Source organism: Halichoerus grypus, chromosome 1 (assembly GCF_964656455.1).
Source record: "Halichoerus grypus chromosome 1, mHalGry1.hap1.1, whole genome shotgun sequence".
In the NCBI taxonomy this organism is placed as follows: Eukaryota; Metazoa; Chordata; class Mammalia; order Carnivora; family Phocidae; genus Halichoerus; species Halichoerus grypus.
In genome coordinates, this window is record NC_135712.1 from 148,007,055 (window position 1) to 148,021,447 (window position 14,393).

Consider the following 14,393-nt stretch of genomic DNA (forward strand, 5'->3'; position numbering starts at 1 on the left):
GACAGAGGAGATGGATGGTTGGAGTTGGAGGCTCAGCATGCACGCACACCCCCACCCCGCGCGTGCGCAAAGACACACACACACACACACACACACACACACACACACACACACACACTGGTGGAGGTCAATGTGGCCCAGAGCTGCCAGGGGAGGGTGCCTGGAGGAGGTGGGATTAGAGAGCCCAGCCATGGCAGATGCACAGAATTTGGAGAAGCTAACGGGATCAGACTGCGTTCGCGGGCTGGTTGTGGGAAGAGAGCATTTATGCCCTACGGCTGGAGTTCAGTTCTTTCTTTCTCCTCTTCAGTTTCTTCTTCTGACTAAATCTCCAGGGAGGCAGTGGGAAGTCGCGCCCCCACAAGGGTGTTAAGCAAGTGAAAGGACAGAGCCGCTCTCCTGGCAGCTGTGTGGGCACGGGAAGGTCCCTTGCCCACTTGGAGGTCCCGCCGTGGTCATCCCCAGGACGTGTGCTCCCCGCCTTACAGCCCTGGAGGTGGGGGGGGGGCAGTGCTGGTCAGCCTCTGGGCTCAAGGTCACTCAGGCACAGGGGCGGCACTAAGCTCACGGCCCCGTTGCCCCAGCCCCACCCAGGCCTTGCCCAGGCAGCCCCCGTGCTTTCTGGGAAAGGATTTTGAACAGAAGAAAGGCTCTTCCTGGCATCAAGAGGGTGGTAAATGCCTTTCTGGCGGGTATTGATTCCTCGAAGTCCTGTGTGAAGGAAGGGCCTGGCTCAAGAGGCAGCGTTCAAAGGGATGGCAGGGCAGGGAGAGGTTTGGCTGGAGGCGCTGATTTCAGTTCTCGGGCTGCATTAGCCATCCCTCCATCTGGCCGGGCTGGGAGATCTAAGATGGGGGGGAACATCAGACCATGGGAGGGACCGGCCCGGCCCTATCAATACTTCCCGCATGGCCATCAAAGCCCCAGCCTCATCGACCGGGGCCAGTAGCAGGGAAGGGGTCCAAAGAGCCCCTCCGAGCCAAAGTGTCTGTCCTCTGCTGCCCAGCGCGGCTGCCTGCCTCGGGGCCCAGCCCTGGGAAGAACCCCAGCCCCTGAGTCTACCCCCCCACCCCCAACCAGAGGACACCCAGCTGATGTGGGGGTGCGGGGAGGCAGAGGGCCAGAGGCCTGCCCACCACAGCCAGAGTCGAGCGAAAGAAGGCACAGGACCTGGGTCGGCCATTTGCAGCGTCAACTCCGCCACCGTCGCCGCCGCCGCCACCACCGCGGTGGGTCGGATGCAGCACAGACTGCCAGTTAAATAAAGCGACAGCTAGTTGCTAACAAAAGTGGAAACCCAGGGAAAGCCCCCACTCGCTTGCTGAGCTGGGTGCCTGTTAGATGTATAATTGCTGAGTTTCTGTTTCAGGAAATGTCTGAGGGAAGGAGAGAAAAATACTCCCTAAGGATCCCCCGGGGGCGGCTGTCCCCAGAGATAGCTGGACTTCGGGTCCTTTCCAGTCCTCACCTTTTATGATTAAGGACGTGTCCCCAGCTGGGTCACATGTGGTCACAGTGCATTGCAAAGGGAACTCAGGTGGCAGTCACCGGCAAATGCAAAGTAAGTCTCAGAAGCATTATGTCGAGCAGGAACATTTGCCGCAAACAGTCCATAGAGTATGCTTCTATATATGCGAAGTTCTAGAACAAGCCAAACTAATCTATGGTGATAGAAATCAGAAAAGTTGACCGGAAGGGGACACTAGGGAACTTTCTGGAGTGGTAGGAATGTTCACTATCTTAATTGAGGTGGTAGTTACACAAGTATCTACATTTGTTAAACCTCATTCACCGATAGACCTAAAATCTGTGCATGTTGGGGGAAGGGATAGCAGATGTGCCCATACTGTCTCATAGACACTGTTGTGGCATAGATTTTGTGTATGGGTGGATTGGCTTATCTCTCTCTGGGGGCTAAGGGACCCTAAGCCCCCCAGGTTTCTCTAGGGCACTTCTGTCTCCCTCTGTGCACACAGTAGGTGCTCCATAAATGCTTTGGTTGCCATGGCATCAGTGCACAATTCCCCTGCAAAACCTTTTTTTTTTTAGCCCAGGTGTTGAGAAGAATGAGTTGGAAGAAACGGGGCTAGAGACTTAGGATGCTGATTGCTGTCTCGTGGGCACCTGTGTGCCATCTGGGTGCTTCCTGGGCCACAGGTGGGCACCTTTCTGGCCCGACTGTGTGTAGCGTGTGGGTATAGATGGCCCACGGTCTGAGGCAGCAGTGCCCTGGCTGACTGAGCCAGCTCTCTGACTTCTGAGTTCTGTGGTCGCATAGTGGATTCTCCAGGCCCTCATCCTGGAGACCTGGGGCCCCTAGGCAGCCCTGGGCCTTAATTTCAGTGCCCTGGCATAACATTACAGACCCTGTGTACATGGGGCAATAAACAGGTTTACAAGGCAGGCTCAGGCCTGGAGGGAAGCGAATGTCAGGCGCCCTGTGGAGGGGGCCCTGAATGACCTGGGGGGGTTGCAATTTCCCTGACCTGGCACCAGCAACACCAGGGAACTTGAGATGAATGAGCCGCTTCCAAGCCCCCATAGGGCCCTGTCCTTACTGTGAGGAAGAAGGAGTTTGAAAAAACCGGGGTTTTGGCTGAATCCAGGGCTCAAGCCAAAGGTGTCCCCGCCCCATTCCAGCTCTCCCCTCAGCTCCCACCCCAGAGGGAGGGGCCTGGTCTCAGGGACCCCATTTTATCCTGCCTGGGGAATCACTTAGGCAGAGCAAGCGGGTGGGGTTTTCTTGTCAGCTGAATTAGCCTCAGCTTCAGCCCGAGTGTTGGAATAAATGAGATGCAAATGCATGTAAATGAGGGCATCCCCGGCTTCTGGGGTGGGCGTGTTCGACTCCAGAAGGGATGGTGGGGGGGAAATTCTGCAGGACTTCCCCAGATTGCTGGGGCTGGGATCGGGACTGGAGAAGGAAAGCCCCCTCGGGATCGTCCTCCCCAAAGATCGGGCTCCGGACTAGACAGAGTTAATGCCTGTGCAGCCTCAGAGGAGTGGAGCCTGCAGGGAGCCGGTTAGCTGAGGCCCTGCACAAGGACATGCCAATGTGCCTTTGATCTGGGAGCAAGGACCTGAATGCACAGGCCACGAGCACCAGCTGGAACCCCCACTGAGCCTTTGTCCAAGCCGTTACCCTGGGAGAGCCAGGACTGTGCCCATAATTGCCTGGGCTGGAGGGATGCTGTCCACCCCTCCCACTTCCCCCTCTCCCCCACCCTCATCCCAACCTGTGGCTCGAGGCTGCACAACCACCCAGAGCCACTGCCCCAAACCAGGGTGGCCACTTTCTGGGCTGCTGAAGACAACTCTTCTTCAACTCATCCCCGCCCCCTCCTCCCCCTCCGTTTCTCTCCCCTCCCCCACCCCCAGGCTAGCCTGAGGCCCAACCCAAAGCAGGTGGAACTCTGTAAGGGTTTAGGGCCCAGCAGCAGGGAGGGAATGCCATCCAATAGAGATATAACGCAAACTACAAATGCGAGTCACATATGCAACTTAAAATTTTCTAGTAGCCACATTTTAAAAAGTCAAAAGAAACAAGTGAGATTAATTTTAGCATTTCATTTAACCTGATATATCCAAAACATTATCAGCGTAAATTATAATCAGTGTTTAAAAGTTAATAATGAAATAGTTGACATTCTTTACCATACGAAGCCTCCAAAATCCGTGTGGACGATACACCTCCGGATGGGCACTAGCCACATTCTAAGTGGTCAGTAGCCACGTGGGCTGGGTGGCTACCCTGTTGGACAGGGCAGTTCAACAGAGCCAGAGCTGGAGAGAAAAACTGCTGGGGAATCATTTCTGACAGGGAAACTGCTGACTCTCTGGGCATTGGCAGAAATCGGCCAGGTCTCCCTGGGAGCAGCAGCCCACGCGCGGGCACAGGCAGGTCGGCTGGCCAGGCTGCCGAGACGGAGGACCAGCCTCGGGGGAGGCCAACAGGATGGGACTCCCAGCTTTGTAGTGGGGATCACAGACATGCCCCGCCTGTGTCACAGGTCGACCTTGCCCCTTCCTCCCTGCCCTCTGTGCCAGCAGAGGTAGGAGGTAATGTAGTGCCTTGGTGAGACCTGGCTTCAGACAGACTGGGGCTTGCTTACTTATCCTCGAAGCATCCGATTTCCCTTTGTAAAACAGAGAATAACCTCCCCTCTCCCTAGAATTGTTGCAAGTATGAAATACAGTGATCACAGCATCACTTAGAGCTGTCCCAGACACATTATGAGCATGTGATCCTGCTGGATTGGCCCACGCAGCTCATGGCCGAGAAAACCGAGGCCCAGAAAAAGGGGGCTTTGTGATGTTGTTCTCCAGGCTACAGCGTGAGTTGGTGGCTGGGCAATAGGAAGGTTAATCTGGCACTCATTCATTCATTCACCAGGCCCTTAGAGGCACCTCTGCTGGGCCAGACTGTGCTGTGGGAGCTCAGGGCACAGCGGAAGGGAGAGGCAGATGTGGAAGTAAATCACTTCCATCCTGTGATGAAGTGGGTATGGGAATGCAAGTGTGCTGGGAACGCAGAGAATGGAAAGGAGGCCAGCCAGGCAGGGGGACTGGGGTGGGCAGCGAGACAGGTTTTTTAGAGGAGGATCCTCTGAGTTGGATCTCGTAGGAAAAAAGTAGTGACCACAACAACCACAATGATGAGAGCAACTGGCATTCATTAAATACTTCCTGTGTGCCGAGCATGTGCAAGTATTAATAATCTATGCCTCAGAACAGCTCTGTGCAATAGGTACGATTATTAACCCCATTTTACAGATGGGAAAACTGAGGCGGAAACACATCAGTTAACTTGCCCAAGTACACATGGCAATAAGTGGCCAGGACCCAGTCCCACCCAGGCAATCTAACCATGTCCCTATCCCACATAGAAACAGAAGATCTTGCGGAGAGGGAAGTAGGGAGGCCAAAGGCGGAAGCAGAACTGGGCACAGGGCTGGGTTCTCTGGCCCAGGGCATTTCCTCATGGCCCATCTCGGCAAGGCTGAATGGAAATGTCCTTACAAGCCACCAAGGAGTCTCTTTGCTGATGGCTCGTCCTCATCTCCCCATCATCACCTGTTGATTTAGGATCCATTACCTTGGGAGGAAAAATGTTCTATGAAGTCATTTGTAGGACCATGTACCCAGCGGGTGCTGATTACATGTTCACTGAACCATTCGATTAATAAAATGAGTCTATGAATTGAGGTGTTAATTAGTTTTAACTCATTCTCCTCAAGGAAGAAATGAATTCACTCCTGCTGCCCTCACCTCCAGCTGTGGGGAGTGAGCCCTGGCTTCATGGGCACCCACACGCTCTCCCTGAGCCTCTTGCTGAAGGACTGAGGAGCAGTGGAAGGCAGGGCCATGGGGCAAGGGCACAGGGGAGCTGAGTCTCCAGGGCGGGAGAGAGGAGCACGGAGCAGAGGAAGCGGTAGAGATTTTCTAGGAAGCCTGGGAACCACTTCCACAGAGCGCCTTGCATAAATTTACATGGCAAAGAATATTCTTTGCATGCTGTGTTCCAGAGGCTGGGATTCCAAGGCGACCAAAATGCTAGAGGTGACTCAGGACGCTGGAGCACGCCTGCCTTGGGATCCGGGAGGGGAATGGGCAGGAAAGCTCTGCAAGGAGGGGTTAGGCTGGAGTCCCGCCCCTCTTCACCCCTCAGGTGACCGACTTTCCGGTTTGTCTGGGACCAAAGGGTATCACCTCTCAGGATGTAGGAATCTTAGTGCTGAAACCAGAGAAGTCTGGAGTGTCACTCCCCAACCCTGGACGGTACCCACAGCTGCACTCTGGTCATGTTGCACATCATGGCATTGTAACCATCCATGGATTGAGCACCAGCTGTGTGCCCCATACGTTCAGGAAAATCTGAAGGCCAACTGAACAGACAAAAAGGAGACAAGTCCCGAGGGCTCCGGTTTCTGGTGTGGACAGTCACTATTCTCCCTCACGGCGTCTCCACCCTGTTGTGAATACCCGTATGTACAGGCCAGAGACTCAGAGGAGAAGGGACCCGGCCCTCCCCTAAGAAGAGGTTTTCGGGCTGTTTGGTGAAATCGGACTCACCCCAGGGACTATCAGGCAGCAGCCGTGGCCAGGAAGCAGGCAAGGGCTGGATGTCCAGAGTGGGGAGGTCAGTGTGGGTGGGCAATCGTAGGTGTCCTGGAGAAGGTGGGGTGGTGAGGAGAGCCTGAGGTGGCCCTGCCATCGCACAGGGCAGGGGATGTGCTTCGGAAATAGCTGGGCCAGGGAGTGGTAGAGCTGCAGGATGGAGGGAAAGAAAGAGGAGGCCAGTGGCCATGAGGTCAGCATGGCCCCAGCTGGGCGACGAGGCCTGCCCCTGGGCAGTGGCACTGGGAGTGGAGGCTGGGATGTTGGATGGGGGTGGGGGCGTGTAGCCAGTGTCAGAGGAAGGGATCAGGAGGAAACAGTTTGAAAAGGAGGCTTCACAGTTTGCTTCGCTGGACTCTCGGGAGCCAGCAGAACTTTGGGAGAGATGCCCCCAGTAACCAGAAACTGATAGACTTGGGACAGGATGGGTTCGGGGGCCCCTTGAGCTTGAGTGAAGCTGACAGAACAGGGGCAACTGGGCTGGGCAGGGTGGTCAGCTGGAAGAAGCCGTTCCAGCCCAGGGAGCAGCTACAGGGCTGATGCAGACAGAGAAGCTGGCCTGGACGAGGGAGAGAGTCATGGGGGTGCTGCTTCTAGAGGAATGGTCTTGGAATCAAATCAGGCCCGGGCTCCCCCATATGTTGGATCTGTACAAGACTGAGATCTCCTGTTCTTCCCCAGCTAGAGGTGGGGCCTTCCCCGGAGACCTGGGGGCCTGATTTCCTAGGCCTGCGGGGGATGGCTGGGCCTGAGCCTGGAGCGTCCTCGGGCCACTCCCAACCCCTCCTTACCCTGGCATCACCGGAAACCTTGCAGCCAGCGCTCAGCCAGTCTCGGCCACAGGCAGGGCGTGGGCCCTGAGCTGCTAAAGGAAGAGCAAGGCCAAAGCCAGGTGCAGGCAGGGGGAGAACAAGGGAGAAAATGGATCCATCCTGCCCGCCTACCCTGCACCGCCTGCGGGCCCAGAGACAAAGGACACTCTTGACTGGTTTACTTTGGAACCTGAGGCTGCAGCGGGGAACTTCATCTGGTTTCAGAAACCACAGAGTTCCAAGGATTCGGGTGCTCTGCTGGAGGCCACTGGGGATAAGACCCTTCCTCAGACCTAGGCCCCCATCGTCACTGCTTCTTTATTAATGTGTGAAATAACAAGATCAGACAGCGGGTCTAATAAGCATTGTAATTGTGAAGTATCAGTGAGCATTCATGATATGAGATACTTGGGGCGCCGGGTCACGGAACAGGGAAATATCAGCAGGTTCTATTGGTCACAGGCACTGTTAATGCTATCATTTTGCTGTCTGCATTCATAACTGAGGGAAGAGCTCAATTGCAGTTAGAAGTTGGTAAGAATGAGGAGCAGTTCCTCCTGCCCCGAATTCTTTCCTGTCCGTCCAAGAGGCCGTTAGGAACCCCTGAACTCCACAGACGAGCAAAGCTATCTCTGCCTTTGGCAGTCGGGAGAGTGGTTGCCCCTGACCAGGGAGGGTAGTTGGCGACTGGAGGGGAATCCAAGCATGAGGGACGGGGGACAATTTTTTTCTTGACCTGGGTGCTGTTACCAGCTGTGTTTAGTTTGCGGAAATTCATCCACCTGTACACTTAGAATATGTGCGCCAATCTGCATGAATCATTGATTTCAATACACATTTTTAAACAAGTGTATTAGACGTATATGTAGGTGTGAGCGTGTGTGTGCATGCACATTCTCTCACACATACACACACATGCACGCACACGCACACACACCCCCCCAGTATATACCGGTGAGCCCCTGCATGTCCATGGGCATACACGTGTCTCCCTTGCAGGACACAGATGGATACAGTGAGACAGAGAACACTATTTTTAGGAAATAATTCCAAACCAAAGAGGAGGCTTCCTGATTTACTTGACTAGTGATTGCTGATGGTGGAGAGGGTTGTCCTACAAAGGGCTATTGTCATCCTGGCTGGCTTTTTTCCTTTTCTCTTTTTTCAGTAAAGACTAATGACTTTACTGTTTTTGTAAAAATAATACAAGATCATCCTAAGTAATTCAAGCACTAAAGAAAAGTACAAAAAAGAACGTGTAACATGACCCACATTTTTACCAGCGAAGGAAAAAAATCACCGTTCACCTTTGGTGACGAGTGTCACAGACACCTTTCATGTTCGCTCAAAGATGGAAGCTAGACAGGGACATGCTTTTAGAAGATGGGAACCTACTCCCTCACCTGCTGTTTTTAACAAAGATGTTCCTTTACTTTGACTTGAATGAAACAGAGCAACAAGACCCCGAAGGACGGAGTGGTTCTTAAAGGGCTAGGTCCTAGGACCTCTCCTCTGACTTCCCTTCATACCTGCCTTGCTGCACTTCCCTGGAGACCAGAGGTGCCCTTTTGAGGCCTGGCTGTGTTATGCTTGCTCACTGTTTACCTGTCACCTGGCCAGGTGCCCACCTCCCAGCAATCCTGGGCCCGGGCCTGGGACCTTCGAGGGCTGTGTGCAAGGGTCAGTGCGGCGGATCGCTGGGGTCGTTGGTGACATGTTTCACAGGAGTGAGATCAAGGCAAAGTCTGCCTTGGGTTGACGGAAAGGGATTCTGTCCTGGCGGAGATCTCCAACAGGTGTCCACCCTGCCCTCTTGAGCTGATGCCCGGCCATTCCTGGGTTTGATGCGGTAATTAGCCACACTGCCTCCCCCTTCCCGGGGGTGCTGCAGTCAGGAGCTGTGCCTACCACATCCTGTTTTGTTGGGACAGTCAGGAGCACATTCTTTGGTCTCCATGTCATAGGCAGAGCATGTTCACACCAGGTCCTGGATCATTTGAGGCCACTGGGGCCCACATTCTCCCGGTTGGGCGTCACGTACGTGTGCTGGTAGGACACCCTCGTGGATGGTGGTCACTGTTTTCTGGTTCTGCTCTCACTTGGGATCAGCCCTCATTTGTTCGGATTTGGGAGGAGGGGAGTGCATGGAGAGGTGAAGAGCCCGAGATGCTCATCTGAGTTTCCCATTTTTGGAAGAATGTTCACCCTGGGGGTTTGCGGGGGACCCTCTCAGCAGGGCATTACTGCACTTGTGTGTATACCCGGGTGCCAGCATCTGGATGACAACTCCAAAGTTGTGACCCTGCTGTTTCCAAAACCCCGTGGCATTTGCCTGGGCATCATTCGGCAGACACAGATGCCCCTTTAGTTACCAGACGTTGGCACCTCCATGCCCCAGGGTAAGTCTGGGCACCCTCCCCCTGTAGGCACATGGTGCTGAGGGGAGACAGACAGAGTAACTCTGTCTTTGGCCCCACCGCCCAGGCTGCATCTGCCCAGAAGAAAAGAAACCCCGTGTTTGGGCATTGGCCCAGAAGGCCTCTGGTCACCTTCCACAAGGCTCCAGGGTTTCGTATAGAAGGGACAAGCTTGAGAGGAGAGATGGCACTGGGTACCTTCTAATGCCCTTCCCTCACCTACATATTCTTCATCATTCCTTCCATCATTCATTTGTTCAGGACCAGCCTTGCCAGGCCCCTGGGATGGAAAGATGACAGGTCTCAGCCCTGCCCCAGGGAGTGTCCCTCCTAGTCCAGAGAGTGTCAGCACCTTTGTGGGAAGTGCGTCGGCTTGGTTCAGGAACCCACAGGTGCAAGTGTTCCCTTTTGTGTTGAGTGTGTGTGTGTGACACAGCCACTCTTGCCTACTTGTCATGAAATGTGCTCACTGGGATGGGAAAGGGACCCTCCTGCGGGTCCCCACGCAGAGCCCACAGCCCGGAGGACCCTGGGTTTGCCCAGGCCAGCGCCGGCCAGGTGTGCCTCTGGAGAGGTTGGGAACTGTGGCCGGGACCGTCTCTGCAAACCTCGCCCTTCCCTCCCCCCGCACAACCCGTGTTCTCTGGCTTCCCCACAGGCCACGCGAGGACTGCCTGTGCCCCAGAAGCAGGATGAGAATATGGCAGACTTCCTGTTACCTCGGGGCACCAGCAGCTTCCGCAGGTTCACCCGGGAGTCCCTGGCGGCCATCGAGAAGCGCATGGCGGAGAAGCAAGCCCGAGGCTCGACCGCCTCGCAGGAGAGCCGGGAAGGGCTGCCTGAGGAGGAGGCTCCCCGGCCCCAGCTGGACCTGCAGGCCTCCAAAAAGCTGCCAGATCTCTATGGCAACCCGCCCCGAGAGCTCATCGGGGAGCCCCTGGAGGACCTGGACCCCTTCTATAGCACCCAAAAGGTGACTGCCGCCCACCTCCCTGCCCACACCTTCCTGCAGCTCCTCTCTCAGCACGGCACATAGGGAGAGGGCCTCGCCTCCATATGGGGCTGCGTTCGGGGCGGGCTCCCTGGGCTTTGGGGGAGTGAGTCATTGGGGATCTATATTCCAATCATTTTCATTTTATTCCAGAATAAAAGCCAGAATCACGCAGCCTGATCTGGTTTGGTGTTAGAAGAGAAGGAGCGAGCAGCCACAGTTGAAACGTTGCCTCCTTGTGGAGTGCCTACTCTGAGGGTCATCTGTGGTTAGACTTTCTGCAAGGTGTATGATCTGGAGTTGGGCCCTAAGTCCTGTCCTGAGTTTGGGCTCCAGAGCACAGCATGTGGTCCCGTCTCCTACTAGGGACAGTGCGTTGCCCGCACACTCCGGCCCGGAGGACTCACTGGGCCTTGGCTGTGCCTGGGTAGCTCAGGCAGGGGCCCGCAGCAGCAGCTCCTGGGCCTTGCAGGCTGGCAATGGGACTGTGAAGGCCAGTGGCAAATCTGAGAGCGGGGAGTGGGGGGGGGTGTTTGTTCTGCCGTTGTCCTCCTGAGTATAGGGAGACGAAATAGCTTTTGTGCACTAGGCAGGGTGACTCAGGCTCTCTCCCAGCAGGGATTTCCACCCAGGAGGTGGGTTCCCCCATCTGGGTGCCCTGCCCCGGCCCCACAGAGGCCTAGTCCCCGGCCGGTTGCCCACACTTCCAGGCCTCGCTGCTGGAGGAAGGCAGGTTTGCATTTGGCGGAGGCCTTTCCCCAGAAGGCCAGGTACTGAGGAAGAAGGTGCCTGCTCACATTCCTGCAGTCAGCGCCGGGGCTGGGGAAGCACTGGAGGGCAGACAGGGCCGGTGCTCACAGGGCAAGTGTGAGCATGCGGCCGGCAGTGTGAATCCTGTGCGTCTGCATCACTAGGCACCTGAGTGTGTGTGTGACCGTGCTCGTGGTGTGGTGCAGTGTCTCCATGTGTGATGGGAGCGGGTGTGGGTGTGAGTGGGTAGAGGGAAAGCCCACCCAATCTACATGCACAGGTGGGAGAAGAGACCTTGAACCTGCTTGTGCTTCCCCCTGGTTCAAATGACGAAGGTGGGGGTGGGGTCAGAGTCAGGCTGGAAGCTGGGATTAGTCAGGGCAGGTGGGTCTAGGTCATTGTTGGTCACAGCTGGAAGTAAGAGTCAGGGTCAGGGTTAAGGCCAAAGTTGGTGGCCAGTCCAGCTTTCAGGTGCAAATCAGAGTGGCAGCTACGTTAGAGTCGGCTGGGACAGGCAGAAGGCATGGCAGGAGGACCCAGTTGAGGATGGAGTCAAGGCTGGGCTGGGTCAGGGACACTGGAAGCAGTCGGGGACACTGGAAGCAGTCGGGGACACTGGTTTCTATCCCTGTGATCAGGAATACTTGAACCATGGCCCAGGTATGACTCTGGCCTCTAACCTTCTGTCTCTCTTTGCTGACCCCTGGCCACACTGCCCCAAGTCCCAAGGGGTGACCCAGGCACCACAGCAGAACTTTTGGTCCTGATATACCCGGTCAGCTTATCTCCCCAGCTCAGATTAAATAGAACTTTGTCTCACCAGCTCAACCTTTGGAGAAGCACAGCCCCAGAGCAGTGCCACCTCAGCTGTGCCAGCCTTAGCCTGGGCAGCTGGGGATGGACTGCTGTCCTCCAGGGCCGCATCTGCACGGGGCTCAGCCTCTAGCACCCCCTATCGACTCCCATGCCCCGTTGTGCTGTGTGGACAGCGTCTTCTGGAAGCTTGGGGAGAGGGTCCACCATGGGCTGCTCAAGATCCTCCTGGGGGAGACACCAAGTCATCTCCTCTGGGGTGGGGTAGGGCTGACACCTGCCCTGGACCCCGAGACAGGGCCTCAGGGAAAGCTTCTCTCTCCGTGGGCTGGGGTCTGCCTTTTCCCATCCCTACTTCTCAGCTGTTAGTCTTCTCCACTGACCCAGCTCCCTCATTAGCCCATCACTCCCAGCAGGCAGGGAGGGATCAGAAGGGAGAAGGGGAAGGAGAGGGCATCAGCCAGGTCCTGGCCTCTGCTGTGAAAACAGCTTGCCTAGGATCAAGAGAGGCCCCTTCTTGTTAGGACTGTCATTTTGAAACTGAACTGAGTCCCACCCAACCTGACATTCCCCTAAACTTGACCTTATCCCACCACAGCCACGGGCAACACCGTGAGGGGGCCACTGACCTGCCCTCTTCTTCCCCTCCCCCTCTCTCTGTCCCTCTCTTCCTCCCACCCCACCCCTTAGCCAGAGCTCTAGGGCTCTGAGCCAACAACTGCCCTCCAAAATCCTCTCTCCCCAGGGGCCTAGGGGCCACCGCCCCAACCTAAAGCAGCTCTCTGTTCACAGACCTTCATCGTGCTGAATAAAGGCAAGACCATCTTCCGGTTCAGTGCCACCAATGCCTTGTATGTCCTCAGTCCCTTCCACCCTGTCCGGAGAGCAGCTGTGAAGATTTTGGTTCATTCATATCCTTTGCAGTGAGTCCCTGCTGTGTGTCTGTCTAGGTCCCACGTGGGGGTGGGCAGGGTGTTTGGGGCGGAGAGTGGTGCCGGTCCCTGAGGACCCCAGCAGCATGGTCATCACCTAGTGGCTGGTTGGAAATGTAGGGCTCTTGGACCCCACCCCAGACCTGTAAACCAAGCATCTGCATTTCAACAATATCCCAGGGGATTCTTGGGCACATGAAAGTGTGGGAAACCCTGCTTCTTCAGTAGAGAAACGTCCTAGAAGCCAAGCTACTGAGGATCCCAGAAGACAAAGAGGTCTGCCAGTGTCCCCTGGCTCTGCTTCGGCTCCAAAGTCCCCTCCCACTGCCTCCCCATCCACGTGCAGGGACCTCAAGCTGGGCACCGGGGCTCAGCCAAGGAGAAACCACTTCCCAGTAAAGAGACCTCTGGTTTATTCACACGTGGGCATCCTTCGAGGGAGGCAACACTTGCTTTTTGATTAGGTGTTGACAAAATGTTTGCAGTTTCAGAGTTATCTCAAAGAACTCTGGTTAGCGTTAAATTATATAAACGGCAGCCTAAAAAAGCCGTCGGCTGCGGAGGAACGCCCTGGGAGTGCTGCAGTGTAACAGGGGACAGGACTGGCCTTTGGGCCCTAAGGGGACCTCATTCAGGCCGTGGGACAGGGGATGGGGGACAGGGCTCCAGCACCCAATCACGGCTGTTCTGCGGACTTCAGCAAAGGGGCCCCACAGATGGCAAGGCGGGGAGGCGGGTGTCCGGATGCAGTCGGGGGCATCTGTGTCTTACGGTGCCGGCCTGGGCAGCCTTCCTTCGGCTGGCAGCTGGCTGGGCTGTTAATCGAATCAGTGCCGCTGGGCTCTGCGGAGTGATTAGCCGTGGGCGTGGCAGGCTGGCCCCATAGAGCTCCCCACGGTCCCCCCTCCATTCCCCACTCTGGATGGACCTTTTCGGAGGCCAAGGCAAAGACCCATTAACCTCTGAGCAGGGCAGGAGGCTTCGGGGAAAACAGCTGCCCCGTGAGGAACTAAGTCACCGAGACAGATGCTGACAGCTCAGGGGCTTTCCCTGTCCGGGCGGGGATGAGGGATGCCCCTTCCTGGCTCCATTTCACCTGTGCCCCAGTGCCCGATCCTCACCCCAGGGGTTAATCGGAGGAGCTCAGTGCCAAATCTGTTCTCTGCATGCAGACACTCCCTCCCCTCCTCCAGCTCGCTCCTGCCTTTCTCCTAGGGTTCGCTAGATGTGTGCGTCCAGGGAAAGTGCCACGTGCAGCCACGGCTGTGGCAGCCGTGGGGTGGTCTCTGGGGTGGGCAGACACCGAGGGGAGGGGCTCCATTCAGGGAGCAGCCTGCCGTTCATAGCTACGTCCTACTTTGCGGGGCTAGAGTCATTCTAGATTGAATTTTGAGCCATTCTGCAACTGTTTCTAAAACCCCCGTAGATGTCGGGCACTTTGCCGGGCACCCTGGGTGTATGGTGCTGAACAGGAGCCTGTGCCTGCCCCCTTGGGAATTGTGCAGTCCCCTAAGACTGATAAGACAGCTACAGGAATAGTTGTCATTCCTGCCAGCGTGTG

At 56.0% G+C, this 14,393-nt stretch overlaps 1 protein-coding gene across 1 annotated transcript in view; it reads left to right on the forward strand.

Moving 5' to 3' along the window:
- SCN5A (sodium voltage-gated channel alpha subunit 5) overlaps positions 1–14,393 on the forward strand; it is a 92,049-nt gene that overhangs the window by 5,787 nt on the left and 71,869 nt on the right. The window contains 2 exon segments of the mRNA XM_078073465.1: positions 10,005–10,319; positions 12,693–12,810. Coding sequence (XP_077929591.1) covers positions 10,047–10,319; positions 12,693–12,810 — 391 coding nt within the window. The 5' untranslated portion in view covers positions 10,005–10,046.